The sequence below is a fragment of the Verticillium nonalfalfae genome, assembly GCF_003724135.2.
Source record: "Verticillium nonalfalfae strain VnAa140/NRRL 66861 chromosome Unknown scaffold_20, whole genome shotgun sequence".
NCBI lineage: Eukaryota > Fungi > Ascomycota > Sordariomycetes > Glomerellales > Plectosphaerellaceae > Verticillium > Verticillium nonalfalfae.
Genome location: NW_021167245.1, coordinates 135,164 through 156,649, shown reverse-complemented (window position 1 = coordinate 156,649; position 21,486 = coordinate 135,164). Strand labels below are relative to the sequence as shown.

General features: G+C 57.2%; 7 protein-coding genes across 7 annotated transcripts; 4 read left to right on the top strand and 3 right to left on the bottom strand.

The window, feature by feature from the left end:
* Window positions 1–453: 453 nt before the first annotated feature.
* Window positions 454–2,661, bottom strand: D7B24_003610 (uncharacterized protein; the record flags this gene model as incomplete). Its single annotated transcript, XM_028637797.1, has 6 exons — window positions 454–493; window positions 565–795; window positions 897–976; window positions 1,034–1,157; window positions 1,220–2,066; window positions 2,553–2,661. 6 exons carry the CDS (start codon window positions 2,659–2,661, stop codon window positions 454–456), a joined length of 1,431 nt encoding a protein of 476 aa, XP_028497216.1.
* A 1,745-nt stretch (window positions 2,662–4,406) lies between these two features.
* Window positions 4,407–5,498, top strand: D7B24_003609 (uncharacterized protein; the record flags this gene model as incomplete). The annotated part of the gene is made up of 1 exon (XM_028637796.1): window positions 4,407–5,498. One exon carries the CDS (start codon window positions 4,407–4,409, stop codon window positions 5,496–5,498), a length of 1,092 nt encoding a protein of 363 aa, XP_028497215.1.
* A 1,349-nt stretch (window positions 5,499–6,847) lies between these two features.
* D7B24_003608 (uncharacterized protein) lies at window positions 6,848–9,405 on the bottom strand (the record flags this gene model as incomplete). The annotated part of the gene is made up of 4 exons (XM_028637795.1): window positions 6,848–7,302; window positions 7,361–8,555; window positions 8,613–9,044; window positions 9,121–9,405. 4 exons carry the CDS (start codon window positions 9,403–9,405, stop codon window positions 6,848–6,850), a joined length of 2,367 nt encoding a protein of 788 aa, XP_028497214.1.
* A 3,409-nt stretch (window positions 9,406–12,814) lies between these two features.
* On the top strand, window positions 12,815–13,392 carry CYP10 (Peptidyl-prolyl cis-trans isomerase cyp10; the record flags this gene model as incomplete). The annotated part of the gene is made up of 2 exons (XM_028637794.1): window positions 12,815–12,892; window positions 12,967–13,392. The coding sequence occupies 2 exons, from the start codon at window positions 12,815–12,817 to the stop codon at window positions 13,390–13,392; spliced, it is 504 nt and encodes a 167-aa protein (XP_028497213.1).
* Window positions 13,393–13,586: 194 nt separating this feature from the next.
* Window positions 13,587–16,434, bottom strand: D7B24_003606 (uncharacterized protein; the record flags this gene model as incomplete). Its single annotated transcript, XM_028637793.1, has 3 exons — window positions 13,587–14,064; window positions 14,847–16,026; window positions 16,101–16,434. 3 exons carry the CDS (start codon window positions 16,432–16,434, stop codon window positions 13,587–13,589), a joined length of 1,992 nt encoding a protein of 663 aa, XP_028497212.1.
* A 1,680-nt stretch (window positions 16,435–18,114) lies between these two features.
* Window positions 18,115–18,535, top strand: D7B24_003605 (uncharacterized protein; the record flags this gene model as incomplete). Its single annotated transcript, XM_028637792.1, has 2 exons — window positions 18,115–18,118; window positions 18,258–18,535. The coding sequence occupies 2 exons, from the start codon at window positions 18,115–18,117 to the stop codon at window positions 18,533–18,535; spliced, it is 282 nt and encodes a 93-aa protein (XP_028497211.1).
* A 1,546-nt stretch (window positions 18,536–20,081) lies between these two features.
* On the top strand, window positions 20,082–21,145 carry D7B24_003604 (uncharacterized protein; the record flags this gene model as incomplete). The annotated part of the gene is made up of 2 exons (XM_028637791.1): window positions 20,082–20,572; window positions 20,689–21,145. The coding sequence occupies 2 exons, from the start codon at window positions 20,082–20,084 to the stop codon at window positions 21,143–21,145; spliced, it is 948 nt and encodes a 315-aa protein (XP_028497210.1).
* Window positions 21,146–21,486: the final 341 nt, after the last annotated feature.

Sequence of the window (21,486 nt, the reverse complement as noted above, 5' to 3'; positions counted from 1 at the left end):
CCAGGAAGATCACGGCTAAACCAAACATATGCACACGCACACAGACATGCCCACAGGCCACCCACCACGTCGGGTTTCAGTGGGGATGAACAAGCTCGCCCTCCCGGATCAACGCAACGCCCATGTCTGTATTGTCGTGTTTCTCCGAGACCCGAGAGCTGGCCCTCGACACAGCCAGCCGGCCAGCCAGGCCCATCTACAATAGTCACAGCCGACGGAGTTGAAAAGGGTTCAGGAAGGGGTACGAATGGTGTGGCGCGGCCCAGACATCCCCGGCCTAGCCCCCCCTGGTCAGGCTGGCACAACACTGTAACCCCTATTTCCCTCACCTGGTTCGTTCGACGCTTACCAACGTTCCAACGCTCTGACTGGGAACTTCTTTTTTGGATGCCGCAAGAGCGGTCAGGGATGGCTGGGAGACAGGCGGACATCCCACAGTCAGCTTCGATCGACCTACTCCTCGATCGCACTACCCATTGTGGATGTGCGGTACCTATCACCAAAGAGTCAGCACTCGCGCGACTTGAGACGGGGCTTCCGATGTATCCTCTTCGGCCGACATACTTGGTGATGACCCTCTCGATACCGTCGCATCCCTTGCGCAGCACGTCCATCTTGGGTCCGTACGAGAAGCGAACAAAGTGGTGGCACGAGCTGTCAAACAGGTCACGGCGCATGGAAGGGTTGAGGTCGAAGAAGATGCCGGGCACGACAATAACCTTCTCCTCGAGGCAAGCCTGGAAGAAGTTTAGGCCGTCGGCGATGGGTCGGGGCAGACCCTCGAGGTTGAGCCACCTATTCGGTCAGCGAAGAACCGACGAACGGGGAAGAAATACACAGGGAAAACGAAATCGATCCCCAAGTAGGCGAAGACGGGAGATGAGCAGGATACTCACAGGTAAAAGGTCGAGTCGGGCACGTATTTGATGATGAAGCCCATCTCGCGGAGACGCTTCACGACATAATCACGCTTATCCTGGCAAGGATATTAGCTCAGGGGTTCTCTCCATTTCTGTCGTGATGCGGAACGAACTCGGAAGTGCGTTTGGAGATGGATCATCTCCCTCTTAACAAGCTCAGGCTCGAGCATGGGAATCGCAGCCTCCTGGAAGGGGTGGTTAGCACCTCCATCGAGGTAGCTACCACAAGATCCGATGCTGCATAGGTCAAGTCAGCTGATGTTCCATTTCGTGGCATCGGGGCCGCCCTTGCTACATACGCCTTGATGTACTCCTTGGGTCCAAGGATCCACGCGATACGCCAGCCGGGTAGACGGAAGCGCTTCGTCAGGCCGTCGATGATGAGGACATCATCCTCGTCGACATCCTCGACATTCTCGGCAGCAGAGATCGTGGAGCCGTCACAGTCACTGGTGTAATTGTAACCAGAGTAAAACTCATCACTGATGAAGGTGGCGCGGCCACGGCAGATGTCCTGAATCTCGGCAAGCTCGGGGTTGCAGACGACACGACCAGTGGGATTCCGGGGGTTCGAGGTCAGAATGACAGAGGAGCCGCGAGCAATCTCCTCAGCAATCTTATTGGGGTGGATGTGGTAACCGTCTTCCTCGGATAGGGGCACAGGGATGGCGGCAAAGTTCTTGAAGAGGGACAACATCTCGTTGTAGGCAGTGTAGTCAGGCAGGAAGAAGGAGAGATACGAAGATCCTAGAACAGCGGCGATACGGATGAGGCCAGCGCGACCGCCAGGGACGATGGCAACGTTCTCCCAGGTGTATTGGCTCTCCTTGCCTTTGCGGTGCATGTCATTGTAGAGGTTGGCGACGGCCTCACGCAAGGGCCGGATGCCGGCGGTGGGGCCATATTCACGACCAGCGACGGAGATGTCGATCATTTGGGGCCGCTCGAAGCAGCCGGTAATGTCGTCCTCGACCTCGGGAGCGCCCTGACCGAGGTTGGCCCACTCTTCGGGCTCCTCGAGATAGCCATACTCAGAGGCGCGCTCGGTGCACCAGACGACGCCGGTCGAGGCGCGGCTCGCATCGAGACCGGCATGGGGCATGTGGCCATCCTGGCGAAACTGCCTATGGGTGCGCGACTGCGTTTCTGGAGGGTCGTCAGTCGCAGCCGGGAGACGGAGATGAAGGTATCGGCAGAGGTTGGGTTAGACATCGGAGTACGGAGGGAATGGGGAGGTAAGCCGGCGCCGTCATCGGAGTGCCAAGACGGGAGGAGCCAGGGTGAAGGGGGGAGGGGGGGATAATGTGATCTGTCAGGTCAGACAGGTCCCAAATGCAGATAATGGAGGGGCTCACAACGACCCCTCCTCTGCAGTCTTGCGAGACGGTGTATCTGCGATTTGACCGACTGATCAACTGAACCCTTGCGGCCCATTGCCCTCAGACCCTCCCCAGATACTCAGACCTCAGGACCCCGCACTATGGGCAGTCTCTTTGACTTCGCCGTCTCGCTGGGTGCATTTCAAGTTGAACGAGGCAGTCTCGTAAATGAGAGAAGCAAGGGAAAGGAACGAGACCAAATACTGATTCCACGGCGGCAGGGGAAAATGAGACGAGTCAGGGACGGACTCACCGCTTTGGGAGGGCTCCCCAACGCTGAACCTCCGGGCGCCGTGAGCACCGGCGACGGGCTTGGGGACGCCGGTGTGGCGGTTGATGGAGAACTTGCGGTTGGCGAACATGGCGGGCAGCGTTTCTCGTCTGACCAGGCAACGGGTAATCAATACCTACCTAGGGTAAGACAGGGCAGCAAAGACGGGGAAGAAAAGTGGTGTGGAAAACTGAGTTCGAGACCTGCAAAACCAGGATGCAGTCGAATGACGTTGTTGACAAGACAAAATCAGAGGCAGAGGGCAGAGCAAACGAGAGGGCCCGCTTGGCAAAATTGGGCGTCGATGGCGTATCTTGATTATAAGTACGCAGGATGTTAACCCAGAAGCATGAGGAGGGGGGCCGACAAATGGGAGTACAGATGCAGGTGCACGCGTTTTTGCTCGATCCCGTCGCTGTATTCTTGATTCTCGCTTCCCGCTTCCCGCTCCTCGCTTCTCGTTTGTGTCGTCTCGTGCCGTCTACCCATCCACTCCCAAAAGGCTAAGGCCCCTCAGAACCACCCACTCGAGATAGGCACAGGAGCTTCAGGCCCCTGGCTTGTTGGTCTGTGTATGTGTATCGCGAGTCGAGGCAGGGCCATGATTGGAGATGATCAGGGCCTCGCAGGTACCGTCAACGCCCGAGCATGGCATGTCGGTGGGGGGACTTGGGGCGCTTGGGACGCTTAGGGCCCTGGTGTAACAGAGCTCCTCAGGCTTTCAGGCTTGTCCACTTCCGCCGTTGAGCGGCACCCCGCTGCCTTACGTAAGGCAGCCCGGTCTTCACCGAATATAACGGGGCCAACACACCGCTTGTATGGCATCAATGACTCGTAGCGGGCACTCTCTGTACCCCGCTTGCCCGATGTCGGTGACGCTCTCGAAGGATGCGAAGGTGATTTTCCTGCTAGACGGAGAGATCAGAACGGAGAGATGTAAACAAGGAAGGATAGAGGAGACGAGACAGTAGATCAGGAGGAGAGAGGAAGTCTCGAGAGTGCAGTCATGTGGAAGCGGACTTGGCTCCAGAAGACTCTGAGTCCTAACAAGTACCCCACCTCCGACTACGGGGCAAGTCGGCGGACAGGCAAGCGCATGTGAGCAGGCACACCGCAAGGCAGTCAAGAGGAGGAACAGGAGCAGGAGCGCACGGGTCATCTTCTGGCATTGGCTCCCTCTTGTGTGGCGCATGCCTTCTGAATTGGAACAAGTGTAGAGCCCCAGCCACATTGACCATTGCTCCTTCCCCGCTCCGGGCCGCCTCATTTGGCTCTATTGATCTTCGACCGCCACCGCGACCACCAATGGCCAGAGGAGGTGCCTAGAGGAAGGCCCAACACGGAGGCGTTCCTGCTGACCAGGCTGCATGCGGATGATTTCTTCGACTGACCGTGGTAGCAAGGCTCACAAGGCTGATCCATTCAACATCCTTTGAACATTTACAGAGTTCCATCTCAACCGACAAGAGCTGCTGCAGTTGACATGGATTGCCTTAAAGAAAGGAACCACCAATATCGAATCCATCAATAGAATACAACATCTTTACTTTGAACGCACGCCCCCAACGTGAGCGCCTCAAACCCTGACTGCGTCTCCTGATTTGATTGCTCAAGCGCTCGCTCTCGCGGCTGCTTACTTTACTTTACCCCTCCTTTTCACCCAACCTCTGCCGTCAGGCCTCATCCACCAAACACTTGGTGGCCTGTTGGTACGCCCCGTGATCAACCAAGCAATCAGCAACCATCCAAGGACAATTTGCTGTTCTGTTGAGCATTTCTCCCCCGACTCTACCGGCAGCCCTTCTCAGACTTATTGCGAACTGAGACACCGTCGCCATGCGTAAATCCTTCTTCGGCTCCGTCAAGGAAAAGCTGTCGAGAAAGTCCAGCGACACAACCCCATCTGGTCCCACGACGAACAAGGACATTGCGTCAGCACGCACGCCTTCGCCAGCACCGGCGCCAGCCCAGGTGTCTGCCCCGGCACCTACGCCGGTGGCCCGCACCACGAACAACAATCCGTTCTCCAATCCATCTCCCGCCACTCGCCGACCGGAACCCCCCCCTGCCTACGCCGATGTTCCCAGTATTGAGGTCGGCACCGGTCCCATGCCCCAGAACCCCACCCCGGCCCCACGCAGTACCTCTCCCGCCCCCTCGCACACTTCTCAGGTCTCCCTGACCAGCGTCACCAACGAAGAGGACCCGTATGCTTTCCTAGCACAATTTGATACGGTTTTCGTTATTGACGACTCCGGCTCCATGGCTGGTCGCTCATGGCGCGAGGTTAAAGATGCTCTGCGTGCCATCACCCCAATCTGCACGGCCCACGACGCCGACGGGATCGACCTCTTCTTCCTCAACCACAAATCCGCCCAGCCCGCTGCCAAGGGCTCTGCTGCCGGCGGCTTCCGTGGGATCAACGACGCGGCGAGAGTCGAAAACATTTTCGCCACCGTTCGCCCTTCTGGTGGCACACCTACTGGCACTCGCCTCCACGCCATTCTGAAGCCCTACCTCGCTCTCTGCGTCGCCAACGAGGCCGACATTGAGTCCGTCAAGCCCATTAACATCATCGTCATCACCGATGGCGTGCCTTCTGATGATGTCGAGACGGTCCTCATCAACGCTGCCAAGAAGCTTGACAAGATTGATGCACCTCCGTACCAGGTTGGTATCCAGTTCTTCCAGGTCGGAAACGAAGAGGGCGCGCGCGAGGCCTTGAAGGAGCTCGACGATGGCTTGGCTGAGCTCGTTGATGGTGGTGTCAGAGACATGGTCGATACCGTAACGTGGAACAAGGGCGGCGACAACACGCTATCAGCCAGCAACATATTGAAGGTAGTGCTGGGTGCCGTTGTCAAGAGGCTCGACAGACGGAGGGCCAGCGGCGAGAGCCGCCGATCTGCGCGGCATCTCGCTCCATAATCGGGCACCGTTCGGTGTTTCTATTCAGACGCGTGATTCTCACAGGTGTTTCGGCGTTTTAGTCTCCTTAGGAGAGCTCGTAGCCAGGTCGCGAGATACCCAGGATTCCTCGCATGAATTTCAGTGCTTCCGGATGTTTTCTAGAACGGGGTTTTCTTTATCTCTGATAGGGGTCGATAATACGGAAGCCCCTGTTGACCTTTGAAAACATGACCACTTTGCCAAATCCTGCAAGTATTTATCTAAACCAACTTTACATTTACGTTGCCTTCATGCGATGATGGCCTACCAGCATAAGTTCCATACCTTACCTAATTTTTCTTGTTTGAGCAAAAGGATGAATGGTGAATGGTAGGGCAGAGTGTAGGCCGTAACGATATGCTTGTTGCTTGCAGCGCGTTAAGCAGAGGGGCTCATATGTCGAGTTGCACAGCTCATCACGTGCAACACTGGATCTGCTACCGATTTATTCTGTGGTTTTCTAATGTTCGTAACGAAACGCCCATGGAGGCCAAGCCTTCCTCACTCAGCCGACATCCACCTAGGACCAGTTGACCAGGTGACACACGTATCTTCCAGCTGGTCTCTCGGCCTCCATGGCAGAGCACGGCAGCCCCTCGCCAGTTGCCGCAGTCAAAACGCGCCGCAGCAGACAGCGTAGCAGAGGCGAAAAAATTCCGGTCCCTACCCCGAAATATGTAAACAAAACCGCAAGAAACCGTCCCTTGAAGAACCAAGCCAGACGAAACCAAACTGTCAAGGTCATGTTTAGCTCGTGATGTGCCGTCGAAGCGCTCGACCACATTCTGCCTTGCCACATCAAGTCTGCCGAAAAGAAGGCGGGCCGGATTCAAAGTGTGACGAGTGTGGAGTCTTCCAGGGACCTTGATGCAAAACGATAAACGAAAAACCGAAGCCGCCGAATGAGAAGAAAGAAAAGGAAAATACGATGTGCTCATTTGCCGTCTGTGGGTTTCGATGGCTATACTGCCCGAGGGCTAGTCATCAATGACGACGGCATCATGTAACGCTCATGAAGTGGCCGTCGGAAGGAAAACAGAGAGCAGGAAATGATGCGGCCTGGGTATCTTCGTACAATGTCGTGATAATCATAAAGCATGCGCGGCGACAAGAAGCCGGCTCGAAGACCAAACTCGCCGCTACTGGGAGGCGAGGATTCATGGCATCGGAGTACCCATGTCGCAGAGGGCAGGCACGGGTCCCTCGCCGAAGAGGAAGTGCAAAACGCGTGCCAGGGTTCGATGCACCGGCATCACCCTGCGAAAGGCCACAAAAGCACAGCAATAAAGACCATGCAATGCCGATCGGAAGCAGGAGCAGCATCTGCCTCACTTCATAAGCAGAACCTCGGCGAGGTTGGTGACGTGGACGGACAGGGTGCTGCCGTTGTCGTTGCGCACGGTGATGACGGGCGTGACGACAAGCTGGACGCGCCAGTGCTCCGCCTGCAGGACGTAGCCGTCAATGCTGGGGGCGACGGCGACCATGCTCTGCATGGAGAAGCGGCAGCCGGCCTCGGGGAAGCGGTACTCAAAGGTCATGCGCGAGGTGAGCGTCTTGGCCGAGAGGGACCATGCCTTGCCGACGACCGAGCGCAGGTCGTTGCCGGCTTGTTCGAGGTCGGCGAACTCGTTCATGAGCGGGCCGAGCATGCTCTGGAGCTCAGTGGCGAAGTACTCGATGCGGCTCTCGCGGTACTGCTCGTAGCGCTCGTTGTCGAGAATCGAGTTGACGATTTCGCTGACGGCACTGTTGTACTCGTTGCGGGCGGAGCCGGTCATCACTAAAAGCATTAGTAAAAAGCTGGACACAAGATGCATGTAATTCAAGAAAGGACCTACTGGGACCACGAGAAAGCTCCTCGTCGACCTGCTGGATGCGGCGATCGGTTTGGAAGCCGAAGCCCTGCCAGGCAGTGGGCACCAGGATACGTTGAACGATGAAGTCGACGACGACACGAGCAAATAGGCAAGAGCGGGCGAGGCTGTCATTGAGATGCTGACGAATGTAGGACCAGGCCTGCTGTTCGGTGAACGGGTGGTAGACCTTGGGCAAGTACTGGATGATGGCAGCTTCACGATTGTTGGCAGCGTCCTCTGCGCCAAGCCAGGTGCCAATAAAGCCACGAGCAATACCAAAGAGCTCCTGGAAAGCCTCCTCGAATCGGCCGAGATCGTCAGTGATGCCTCCGTAGGTCTGGCCGAGAGGGATGACGGGCTGGGAACGAGCGACGACGGCGCGGTTATCGTACTGACTGTTGGTCCACTGGGGACGCTTGGGGCCGGAGTGGTTAAAGCCACCATTCTGACCATCTTGCCAGCCCTGGGAACCACCGCGGGAGCGAGGATGACCGTGGTGTGGGCCGGGAGACTGGTTGGGTCCGTAGCCACGCTGGTGCTGGCTCCAAGACGTGTTCGACATTTGGACAATGGCATTGCCGTGGCCCGAGCCGCTGCCGCTGCCGTTGAGACCATTGTGACCAGGATGGAATTCCGGGGCCTTAGGCCGGAAGGCAGGAGGGCCGGAGCGAGGACCAGCTCCGCCATGCTGACCCATGCGGCTCATGGGGCGACCGAACACGATAGCCCCGCCGCTGTTGAAGCCGTTCTGGCTAGCAGGAGTGGCGCTGCGCATGATGGTACTGCCGAGGCCGTTGATGCTCTCGGGCATGCCCCGGCTGTTGGGTCGGGTCCAGGAAGGAGGCTGCATGGTGCCAGGGAGGCCGTTGCCGCTATTCTTGATGTTGAGGGGCGAGAAGGCTGACTCGCCGGCAAAGGTCCCTCGAACCATGTCACGGTTTCCATATGAAGAAACGAGATGCATGTTACTGCCACGTGTGGGAGTCACGTTGGCAAGATCAGCGACATCGAGAGAGGGCAGGTTGGCAGGGTTGGTCTCGGTCGAGCCAGTTCCATTCACACCCTCCTGAGCCTGCGCCTCTTGAAACTTGGCCATGGCCTGGTCGATGGCAGTGGGCTCTTTGCTGTCAGGCTCGGGTTCGATGGAGTGACTGGCGCTCAGCTGTTCCTTCAGGGTCTACAATAGCGACAGTCAGTGGGAGGGAAAAGTTGGATACATGCTAGCGCTACTCACAGCGATGAGCTCGTCGTTGATCTTGGTCTTCGCCTCCTCCTCTTCATTGGCAGTGAGGCGAGCCAGAATGACACGAATCTCGTTGCGATCCTTTTCAGCGTCGGTATGGTACTTTGCCAGGCGGTTCTCGGCCTTCTCTTCCATCTCAATGAGCTCCTTGATGCGTTTCTGGTTCTGCTCAAGGTCGACCTTGACAGCAGTATCGTTGATCTTGAGACTCATGATCGCCATGTTGGCCTCCTCGACCTGAATACGTAACTCGGACGAGTCGTCAACAGTCTCGCGGATCGCATTGTTGACCTGCTGCGACTGGTTGACAAGAACGCCACAGAGCTCCTCCGAGACCTTGCTGGGGATGCCAGGCGCGCGGCGGATGGCCTGCTGGATGGTCATGAGGTCAGACTGGAAGTTGCGAGCCTGATCCCAGACGGGCTGTGAGATCGTCAGTTCATATGCCAAAGCTTCTCAGCCATGCTTCTGGCGAGATATCAGGAGCGGGTTGACTTACGTGGTGGGCTGAAAGCTCGGAACGACGTCGCTCACGCAGCGGGCCCACGAGGGGACCGCGGAGCTGGCAGTGAGCCATTTGGGATGTATTCCTTGATTCGTTTGAAATCTCTGAAGGAGCTTGAGATGAAGTTGATTGCTTCGCGAAATTCTGACCGTATCTCGCAGGGGTATACGATGAAGGAGCGATTGGGTTCTTGGGTACGTTGGTGCCAGGACGGCAGAGACCAACGCTAATGCTCAGGATATCAACTGCGGAGGGCGGCTGCTTCTTCTGGTCAGCCATGCTCACGTGGTTTTTCACCAGCTTGATGAGAAATAAATGCCCGATTTGCAGGTAGAGTGATCAAAAAGGGGTCGTCCAGGCGATTTGAGTTGTGTGGTAAAGTATGCCTGCCAAGGGGGAGTCGAAGGTTGGAGAAAGAGACGAGAGGGGTGGGATTTGGGAAGGGCAAAAGAAAAAGAGCGTGAAGGATATAAACTGGGACAGGAATTCCAGTGAAGCAGAAACGACTTAGGCAGGAGCCCGAAGGAAGCATGGGACGAAAGAGGCCATGGTCATAGGCGAGGCCCCAGTGCCTGATGATACTCGGCGAGTCTCGGTGTATCGGTGTATCAAGGTGAGTGTGGGGTGAATAGGGGCGCGACTTGGGAAAAGGGTTGTCGTGTCATGGCAGTCCAACTTGACGCCCCGAGCGCTGCCATGGCCATGCAAACCAGCACAACAACTCCCAGCCAAGTAACACAACGAGGAAGGGCAAAGATTGTGACGAAGAAAGGACAACAAACCTGGTTGACAGAAGGAGCCTGGTCAAGTTGTTCAGAAGGACTGGCAGTGGCACTGATCCGGTGCACAATGCTGCAAGGTCTCGTACCTTAAGTTGTGTAGGTTGAGATTTTCGCAGCAGAAGAAAGGGATGAACTTGTAAAAGGATGGAAGAGAGCAAGTGCGAGGTAGAGGTAGGTGTCTTCGTACCAAGCCAAAGCGAGCCCCGAGAACGTTGCCCGCGGCTAGCACAGCTTTGTCGTCGAAAGTATGCCCTGCTTGGAAGATCATGGAATGGCAAGCCCTGAAAGAATACCAGAGAATCTCGGGTTCTCACCAGCCTTGCCAGATTCAATCCAGCCTAGGGATCCTGGGATGGTTGTTCCCGCCGTCTGAGAGATCAGGTCGTCAAGGTAGTCTCTGCCAGTCTGTAGCCTGAGAGATGTCCGCGAGAGCCCAAACCGCCAGACTAGGTGCTCTGTGGGGTGAGACCTAGGGAGAGATTGAGGCCTGGCCGTTTTCAGCTTTGATGAGCTTGCTGACAAAGTGATAGGAGGGAGATTTTGTGTCCCTATCGAAGTGTGGCCTGCCGAGGCTGCTGAGAAACCGAGAGTCTTGCTCGGGAGGGGACGTGTCTACTCAGAGAGGAAGAGACACTCACTCCCAAAATCTGCACCACCAGAGTCAATACATAGCCTAAGATAGTATTTGTTAGGGAACTTGCAGGGTGATGTACCGATCTGGGAGAAAAGAGGGTTATGTGAAGAATAGAAAGGAGGAGGTAGAGGTGGAAGAGAGGGTGAAAGAGAAGGTAGGAGGGAGAAAGAAAAACACGAGAAGGAACAGGGAACCAGGAGATGGGGGCGTTGGCATCACGAAGACAGAGAACAGGCAGTCTTCAAAATGCCAGAGCTGCGGGCAAGACACGTTGTGAGGGGTCCTCAACTGGGACCCGCGGTCTGCTTGGCATGGGCCTGGGTTGAGCCTCGAAGGTAGGCCGCGGCCCGAGCCTAGCACCTACCGATCACAGCTTGTTGAAGGATGCTTCACATCGAACATAAGTATATCAAGACACGTGTACACATACACAAAAGGCTATGAGCAAGGCAATGAGCGAGCTTGTGGCCACGGGCACAGTAAAAGGGTCAAGAACTGGAATGAGACTGGATGAAATTGAGAAATACCTGGGCTCCGTCGGCCAGAACATGATACTACAGGTAAGAAGCAAAGGCAGAGCTACCGAGCTCTGTTCTCTGAACATTGAGGTGTAAATACCCGCCAACTGTGATGATCCATCAATGCAGATCAGAATTGTAGGATGCTATTGCGCTCATGTGGGTAATCTCAAGAACGAACGAAGGCTAGGGGGACAAAGAGCAAGCATCAGAAAGGACTGAGCAAAAGGCATGCCTGACGATGGAAAGACTCTGCTCGAGCGAGCACAGTCGAGGACTTTGCCTGTACGACAGCAGGTAAGGAATGTGCAAGAGCAACCCAATACGACTGGGTGCTTTGTGATAGTACTCGTGAATTCTTGTAGAGTGGTGAAGCTTCGACACGAGATAATTGGACATAGAAGAGCGCAGTATTGACATAGGTGATCGAAAGGCCGTTGCCTAACGATGCGTACATGACCCAAGTCCCATGGCACCGAAGGTAGTAGGGAGGTAGTTAAATTGAGGCTGGACCTGATGAGCACCTCAGCCATGTTTCATCATTTGACGTCACACGTGTAGGTTGGCGGGATGTACCTACCTACCTAGGCAGGTAGTAACACTGTCTTTTCAGGCGAAGTATATGAGTTTGAGGATTACTGACTCCGTCATCCCTTGATGTACATGCCGTTCAACCCCGAGTCGGAACGAGTGCGGATATTGCGGAATCCCAGCATCTACATTGCTGCATTTCCAGGTTTGTCAACAATCAAGCTTAAGTTCTGCAGTCCTCTCAAACCAGGTTGTCCGTCACCGTTCTAACGAAAGCAAAATGAAATAGTAGGACGAGTTCGCGAAGGATAACGGGCGTCGGCACAGCCCACACTTCAGCCTCTGTGCTTAAGTCTTCCAGAAAAGGGGATAACAGTCTTGCCGCCAAACCAGAAGAAATGCTCGTGTGGAAACTGGTGCCTCATGGAAAAGATCAGCAATACGATTTACCTCTCCACACAGGTACCAGTCGACGAACCCTGTACTCGCGAGCAGTATCAATACCCTCTGCCGACATTATGGCTCGCTTGGACCCATATGCTGAACAGCACAAGCTTGAAAACCTGGCCGGCCCCGGCGATCCTCGCCCAACGGCCCTTCAAATCCTCTAGAACCAGAGGCTCCTCGGCGTATGGCCTGGTCAAGTCGCCATTGCGAATGGGTGCAGTCCTGGAGACATCGGCGTCGCTCAGCGCGTGCTCTACACGCCACTGGCGCCGACGTCTTCATTGGCGTTCGTGATGTGCAAAGAGTAAAAGAGCTGCCAGATCTATCTTGTCGGACGGTAAGCCTGGCAAAGTTGAGGTTTTGCAGATCGACCTCGAATCGCTGGCTAGGTACCTTGACGTCAAGAAGGCAGCAGAAGACTTTCTTTCGCGGAGCGATAAGATTCATCTTCTCATCAATCATGCTGGTGTATTTTCACAACGAAAGTATTCTTCTTGTGGCAGCGAGATAAACGAATGTTGAATACAATCTAATACCAACATGGACGGTTTTGCTTCACGAGCAGCCGCTCATCTCCCTCTGATCTGCTCGCGCTTGTCGGCTTTCTGTGAAACCCTTCTGTGCTTCCTATGGGTGGGGAAGTTTTCGGTGGAGAAACTCGGTGAAGCTTGGACAGTTGCAAACCTTCCAGCTTCATTCCCATCCCATCGCCTGCCTTTCCTCTTTCTGCGCCCTACACACGTCCTGCGCCAACCACCCCCAAACCCGTCGCAACCATGTCCGTCACCCTACACACCACCTTGGGAGACCTCAAGATCGAGGTCTTCTGCGAGAGCGTGCCCAAGACCGCAGAGGTAAGCTTTCTTTCCGAGCGTCGCAGTGCAGCAATGCCTCGCCCAGATTCCTCCAGCTCACCCAACATGCCTAGAACTTCCTCGCCCTCTGCGCCTCGGGCTACTACGATGCCTCCCCCCTCCACCGTCTGATACCGAACTTCATGGTCCAGACGGGCGGGCCTGCGAACCCCTCACCGCCCGACAACCCCAAAGGCGGCCGCTCCATCTGGGGCGGCACCTTTGAAGACGAGATCCGGCCTGCGCTGCGTCACTCGGCGCGCGGCACCATCTCCATGGCCAACAAGGGCCCTGGCACGAACGGCTCCCAGTTCTTCATCCTCTTCGACAAGGCGCCGCACCTCGACGGCCTCAACACTGTGTTCGGCCACCTGCTCGGCGACGAGAGCACCGCGACGCTCGCCAAGATTGAACGCGTCGAGATTGACAAGAAGAGCCGCCCGAAGGAGCCGATACGCATTGAAAAGGTCACTGTGCACGCCAACCCGCTCGCTGGGTGAAGACGGCACCGAGAAGAACGGCTTTCGAACGAATGGGAGAGAATCGAACAGAGAAAACGAACCCTGGGACAACACCCATTCGGACAGGCCGCCAGGCTGTTCGAGATGGGTTATTTTGGGTGGTCATCTGTCTCTCCGCCAAAGGCCTCCGCGACTCTGCGCTACCGTCCTGACGCTACACCCACAACCACTCATCAGCCTTGCGCAGCCCCCAGTACCGAAAGTCGACCGCCCCCCCCCCTCTCCGGGGCCGTCTCCCCCTCCTCCCCTATCCAGATGGCGTCGCGGAACGCCCTACCCTCCATGGCCGCCATGTCCGCCTCGAACTGCGCAGGCCCGTACAGCGCCAGCGCCCTCGCGCGCGACACGGTGTCTCGCTTCGCCTGCAGATCCAGCCAGAGGACGTGCACGCGCCACCCGCACGGCAGGTCGACGGGGCTGCGCATGGGGTACAGCTCGGCCAGGTCGCGGGGGATGCTCCTGCAGATCCACCGCGCGAGGGACTGCGCGTCGCGCGTGTGCCTCCGGAACTCGTCCGCCGTCGCGAAATGCAGGACGACCGTGTTGCGGTGCGCTGTGCCGACGAGGGCGGGGAGACTCACCTTGACGGAGTGGCTGGGTGGTCTCCGGCATGGGGGCGCCCGACCGCCCGGCTCGCCGAACTTTGGGACCCTGCGGAGAGCGTTTCGTGGCTGTTGCATGTTTGTGGCTGTTGCTGTGTTTGATAATATGTGGTTTTCGATGCACGGTGGTCAGCGGCGGATTGTGTGCCCGACGGCAGCAGGATGTTATAGAGATGGCAGTCTACTCAAGCATTTGAGGGTTGAGGGTTGTCAAGACTATTACTCCTGTTCTAGAATACAACACTTGATCATGCACAAATAATGACCTGTTCAGTGCTCGCCTCAAAGACACACGCCTGAGTGTTGTGCGTGTTTCGTGGTTCGCTCTTTGTCTTTAGGAATACTATGAATGGCCCTGTTCAGCACAACTTGCTCGATGTGACGGGCCGAAAGACGAACTTTGAAGCCAACAAGCAACGGCTATGACTCCAGGCACGAATACAACTCAACCAAAGTTACTGTCATAACCGAAGCGTGTCACAACTGCAACCTTCAGCTTCATCGCGAAGTCAATAGTAACGCTACTTCTCGCGTAGTTGCTGGGCGGTTAAAGTGCGGACTGTAAAATCTTTCAAGCAAACCCATCTATATCCGTGCCATCTTGTCCCTCATGAACTGTCGTTGTCGTGACCATGTTTATCGTGTCGTCCTAGGCCAGCCGGCTAACCAGTTGAACACTTCCCTCCCACCCTCTCTAGATCCGCCTCCCCTAGCACCGGGCCTCTCGTGCGCCCTGCCCCCTTCCCCTGCATGTCGGGCGCCACAACTGCTGGACCTCCGCCACCGTTACCGCCCCAGCTCCCCCAGCTGTCCCTCGATTCCCGCGCGTACCTCTCCGTCAGCTCGCAGAGCTCCCGGGACTCTGGCCGCAGCGTCACGCCCTGTGCGGGGCTGTGCGACACCACACCAACAGCGACGCCGACATCGCCGTGCACGTGGTTCATCGACGGCGTCGGCCAGCTTGCCGAAGAAGGACTGACAGGCGGTGCCGGCGGAAGCGAGCGATTCGGCGGGGGGCCCGGACGCGGAGTCTGCCCACCGCGGCCGAGGCCGGGACTGACAAGATCGGGGATCTCGAGCGGAAATTCGTGGGGCCGCGGCGGACGTGAGGGCGACGGGGCTGTGGCTGTAGAGTATGCCGAGACGCCGACGGTGTGGGTGCTGCCAGAGCTGCGGAAGGAGAGCGTCTCGGTGGGCGTGGTGCCAGAGGAACGCCCTTCCGTTTGGACGGTGTGTTCATGCCGCGGCACGAGTTTGCTCGTGGCTGGCGAGCGCAATGGAGAAGGGGGGAAGCTGCTGTACGTTGGTGGTGGAGCTCGAGGTGACCCTGGCGTGTGACCCAAGTGATCACTGGAGGCCGGGTCTGGAGTCAAGATGGTGGGGAGCAGCCTTCGGTCCCGAAGTCGAAGTGGTGGCAGCGACGCCCTGGATCGGGCTTCGGCAGACATTGTAGGTGAGATGAGAGGGGTGGGCGAGTCGGCGGGTTTGACGGAATCGGCATATCGAAGACTCGGGGGGTAACCCTGATCGCGTTGGCGTCGGCGACGGAGGTAGCAGAGGATGGATACGAGGAACGCAATCAGGAAAAGCACGCAACAGACGGCAATGGCGGCTCTGGAACCCGCGGACAATGATCCAGGTCCCTCATTGGAATTCGACGAAGTGTCCGGTTGGGCAAGTATCACTGCGTCTGAAGCAGCTGTGGTTGTAGAGGTCGTCGTTAGAGAGGGCTGCGGCTTCGTCTCGGTGGTGATGACGGTGATGGAAACCCCGTCTACCGCAGATCCCGGTAGGACATCGCCGAATTTGGCATTGGCCCTCTGACACGGCAACCCGTCTTCACCTTGGGCTACCGAGTCTAGAGGACACAAGTACCCTCCGGGGGGAGGTCCTGGGTCATGGAGAGGAGGAAGTCCGCGACTTGTCAACTTGTTGTCAGCGCCATGTGCCCCGGTTGTCTGGTGAAAAAGAACATACTTTTGACAGTGAAGCATGATACTGTTGACGTTGGCTGGGAGGCATGTCAGAATGAGAGCCGTAGCACATGGTCCAGAGTAAGGCAGGACTCCCCGAGGACCGACTCACGATCTTGACGAGGATTTTCTCTCGTCTGAACGCCGCAGAGCAACGAGTCGCAGCAATAAAGCTCCCATAGCGGAGAACCGTCCCTCTTGTCTTTTGCAGCGAACAAGGTTTCGCAGGCTTCCGAAGGAATCGTCTCAGCATTGTCGTAAAAACGCGCCCAGTTGAAGCTTGCCCAGTCGTAAGTCGTCAGGGTCCTTTCGAAAAATTGTCTCTGGCATCTCATAATGCATTCGTGCGCCGCAGGAACATCGGCCGCGATGCTACCCCAAGCTCTGTCGGCTGAGCCGTCGCATGCCTCTTCCCTCTCGAACCTTCCATCTCCTTTCAATGCCATGGTGGCCGAGGGCTATCGAATCGTGATGTCGTGATCAAACGAGAGCGTGCTCGTCGGCGACATGTAGCATAGACATGAGAAGCTTGTGGTTGGTTGTGAGCCTCGCTTATTGACAAAGATCAAAAGACCTGGACGACCACGAGCTGGTGCACACTCTCAAGTCTGGTGGAAGGCGAGGGGCCCTTGATCAGAGGGAGGGGATGTTCCATGCATTTGTAAAGAGAAGGACACGACAGGAACAGGGACGGATCTCGCAGGTGTCGGAAACCAACCGGCCTCATCAGGTTATGCTGCAGAACATGACGCCGGACGTTCGTATTGTTGCTGGGCAAGGCAGAAGTAGGATTAGCAGCCAGGTGCGCTCCCATGAGCAGCATCGTCAACGGGGCTCGGCTCGGCTCAGGCGACACGCCAGCCAGACATGCTGGGATGTGATCAGTCACACCACGATGCGCCTACCCGTGCCCGGACGATAACAGTCTCGTATGGCGGCCGGGTCGTGCAGCCAGCCCATAGAAGCCAGAGAAGCTGCGCGTACCCGCATGACGGTGGTGGCCACGAAACATGGCAAGAAGAGGCAGGGATAGGCTGGAGTGCTCTGAGCGCGGAAGAGCAACACATGGGAGAGAATAAGTGGCAAATAACAGCCATGTAGACTTCCACCAGCCTGCAGTTGACTCTCACGAAACGCTGGTTCAGGGATGTTCGAGTCTCGACCCAGCGATAGACGTGTGCAGCGGTGATGGTGTACGGCGTGCAACAACCTCAAGGCCCATTACCACCACCACAACTCTCCACAAAACCTGTCATGGAGAAGCTGTCACGAGAAGTCGTCATGAAGAAGGAGGGGGGAAAAGCCACGGCTCCAGGTCTGGGGACAAACGCAATCGAGAGCTGCACGCCACGACAAACGCACATCCAGATACGAGCGGCCGGGGCGACCAGGGCGACACGAGCGGCCCTTTTTCGCGCAAACTTGATGTGACCACGATGACCGGGGGAAAGACAGTATCGAGAACCAGCCGTTCGGAGACCTGAGAAGCACGGCGCCGCTGGCTGGCTGGGCTACTGGCAGCGTACGGGGTCGGCCACCACGACCGTGTTCCTGTTCGTGCTCATCGTGGGACAAGCCCGCGCCCCGACCCAGGGAGGGCTTGCAAAGAGCCGGTCGAGAGGGATGAGGGGGCCAGGGTGTTGGTGGTGGTTGCATCCAATGGCTTTGTGCAGTACGCGAGCGACCACAAGGTCCTTGTGCGACTCGAACCAGCCGCTGGACCTGGGCTCTGGGCTCTGGGTGACTTTCGAGTGCCTAGTGATAATGCGGAAGCACGGGCAGCCTAGGGAGTTCCTTGGCAAGATTGCCAGCTGTATGCTGCAGCTTGATCATGATCCTGGGTTGACGATCGATAGTTGATGCCTCAGCTGCAGTGGCAAAGGGAAACACAAAGTGCAGCTCTTGCTTTGTGACGACAGCTCTTGCCTCGCTGCCTCCCCCCCCGCCCGGGCCGAGACTGCGCCGCGCCGGGTTTGGGTAGTGGCTGAGCTTGCACAACGCAGCCACGGGTGCACAAAAGCTCGCCGTAAAGCCTGAAGGACCGTCTGGTAGGTAGACTTCTACCCGCCGTTTCCGCTATTGCTACGAAATTCTGCAGCTGTTCTTTACGGCACACCTCCCTACCAATGAGTACGTCCAGGCAAACGGCGGCCGGCCAGGGGCTCGGACGGCGCTCGGTCGATGTGGGGGCATCGGCATCGGTACTTGCAACACCCGTCATCGGAGCCACTGGCGCTGAGGGTGGCAAAAAGGGTTGCTAATACGATAGGACCTCTGGCGACGCAGGGCATCCTCGCCCGCGTCTATCAGTCTGACGGCAAGGCCGAGGTTGAGGAATACGCTAGACGAGTCGGCAAATTGGCTACCTTCTTCCTTCCGGGGATATACATGGACTCCCTCATCAAGTCTTTCAGACAGAACCCGCCGGGGAGTCCTTGGGTGTTTGCCCCGCCGATGTCTGAGACTGCGCCTCTTCCTTTTCTCGACGAAGCGACGGCGTGGGTGAACTTTTTGAAGAGAAACGAGGCTTTGAAGGATCTTAAATAAGGACGCAGAGCAGAGCTCTCTCCTAGTATCCATAAGGCAGACGTTGGAACCCCCCTGGTTCGGTGTAGGATATCTTGCGGATGATCTGATTCGAGAGTGTCTTGTAGAGCGCAAGCTGTCCGCTCCTCAATTTGCAGTATCGTATTTCACCGTCTGACGGTTGAGGTCGTCGCACTGCGTTCCAGTTCCCAAGCTCTTCGTCAGGCCTCTCCAGACGCACCAAGTGCATCCCGGAATCAGCGGACCTACCAAGATGCAGTGCGGTAAGCCCTGCAGTCGCGTCGGCACCTACGGAGAGGGCTAAAAATCAATGCACCGATCCCAGAAGCCAAATATGACGGGAATTACAGCTCAACCAGGCACGCCAATGCTTGACTGACAGTCTCCTGTTCGAGCACACGTGTTTAGTCTCCACCTGTCACCGACAGCATGTCGTCGCTGTCGCCCTCGAGGCTGAATTATGGCGCCATCATCTGATCTCAGGCCTGCCATGCCTCGGCTGAGTCTGCGAAGGTGCCATTCAGTGCCAATTCCTCCTAGGCTTGCCTCGAATGCTGGGACGTCCGAGCTGAGCACGCTGTTCGACATGCTGTCCGTCGTCGAGGAGCCAGAGTGTCCCATTGATCGCCTGTCCGTCGCCAAGGAGCCAGAGTTTCCATTGAAAGCCCAAGGCCGTCATCGATACCGTGTGATGGCCATACACCAGTAGCGCCCCCCTCGGGCATGTGCGTCCCCAGCGTCAGGGGAGAAGGCCGCAGGGTGTGACGATGCCGACGAGGCCGACGAGGCCGTGCCGCCAAGGACTGGGGTTCATGTGCAAGGTTGATCGTCGAAGGGCTCAATGTGACAGCTCGGCGATGACTTCAGCCTCCTTCTCGATATGCAGCTTGCCCACGAGGTTGTGCAGTCATCTCTGACGTGAATGTTGCCATGTTTCTATCCGATTGCGGTCTCCCTCAGGGCTTGTGAGAGGCCGAGATGGTGATGTTCCGTGCTGAACGGTTCCACGCCGACTGGACGGACCTCGACGCTCGAGTGCAGGCCCGATCGGGGGTGCTTGCCGTGCGAACAACAGGCAACCGTGGTCTGTTGCATTGCTCTGATGCCTACCTAGGTAAAGCAGGTAAGGTAGGTACGGTACCTAGGTACGTTAAGGTCGGTACCTACGAATAGCATGGACGTGAACGTGCTGGAGATGACCGTGAGAGGAGACGTGTGGCTCCGTGGCTCAGGCGTGCTCCGTGGCTCAGGCGTGCTCCGAGGCTCAGGCGTGCTCCGTGGCTCAGGCGTGCTCCGTGGCTCATTCGTGGCTGCACCGGCCGGACCCCAGCTTTTGCCCCAGCTCACCCACGTCGATCCCCAGGAGCCTCGGCTCGCCCACTGCTCGATCCAACCCCCTCCCTCCATCGATGCCACATCCGAAACCGAACCCCCCCCATCGCAGACGACATGTAAGCTCGAACATTTCCAGCACTGTCAAGCACAGCTGCTCTTCTCCCTATCACCACTGCCTTCCCCCCCCACCGCCGCCGCCGCCACCACCACCATGTCCCCCTCCGCCAAAGACAGAATCGCGGCGCTGGGCCACCAGCTGGCCCCCGGCGGCGCCTCGACCTCGACCTCGACGACGTCGCTGCCCGCCATCACCAAGGTGGCCGGCCCCTCGGCGGCGCCGCGCGTCGCCGGCAAGGTCGTCATCATCACGGGCACCAACTCGCCCCTCGGCATCGGCCGCGCCGCCGCCCACCAGTTTGCCGAGAACGGCGCGCGCGCCCTCTACCTCTGCGACTTTGACGGCACCCACCTCGACGCCCACGCCGCCGAGATCCACGCCGTCCACCCGGCCGTCGAGGTCCACGTGCGCCGCTTCGACGCCGCCGAGGAGCAGGCCGTCCGGGACGTCGTCGCGCACGCCGTCGCGACCTACGGCCGCCTCGACGTCTTCTTCGCCAACGCCGGCATCGTCGGGCCCATGGCCCTGTTCACCGACGTCACCGAGACGGACTTTATGCAGAACATGCGCACCAACGTGCTGAGGTACTGTTCACGTCGTCGAGAGCCGCTCGCCACGAGGGGACTCGCCCAAGCCGTTCTCGGGCTCGGAGGGTCACTCGCCGCGGGCGCATGCGTGCTCCCACGCTAACGGGTCCCAGCGTCTTCCTCGCCGCCAAGCACGCCGCGCCGGCGATGCAGCTGACGTCGTCGGCCAAGCCCACGGCCGGCGGCTCCATCATCGGCACGGCCTCGGTCGCCGGCATCCGCTCCAACGCCGGCACGACGCCCTACTCGGCCGCCAAGGCCGCCGTCATCTCGCTGGCGCAGACGACGGCCTACCAGCTCGCCGGCACCGGCGTCCGCGTCAACGCCATCTGCCCGGGCCTCATCGAGACGGGCATGACGGCCGACGTGTACGAGGCGGCCCGCGCGCGGGGCACCGAGAAGCGCATCGGCCAGCTGAACCCGCTCAAGCGCGGCGGCCATGCCGACGAGATTGCCCGCGTCGCGCTCTTCCTCGGCAGCGACGAGAGCAGCTACGTCAACGGCCAGGCGTGGGCCGTCGACGGCGGGCTCAGTGCGGGCCACCCCTACGTGCCGGGTCGCATTGGGTGATTTGTTCTTGTAAACTATTTTTTTTAGTCTTTATTGTAAAGTCTTTGTTTTAAAGTCTTTGTTGTAGTCTTTATTTTAGAGTCTTTATTTAAAAGTCTTTATTTAAAAGTCTTTATTTAAAAGTCTTTGTTTTAAAGTCTTTGTTGTAGTCTTTATTTTAGAGTCTTTATTTAAAAGTCTTTATTTAAAAGTCTTTATTTAAAAGTCTTTATTTAAAAGTCTTTATTTAAAAGTCTTTATTTAAAAGTCTTCATTTTAAAGTCTTTATTTTAAAGTCTTTATTTTAAAGTCTTTATTTTAAAGTCTTTATTTTAAAGTCTTCATCTTAAAGTCTTTCTTTT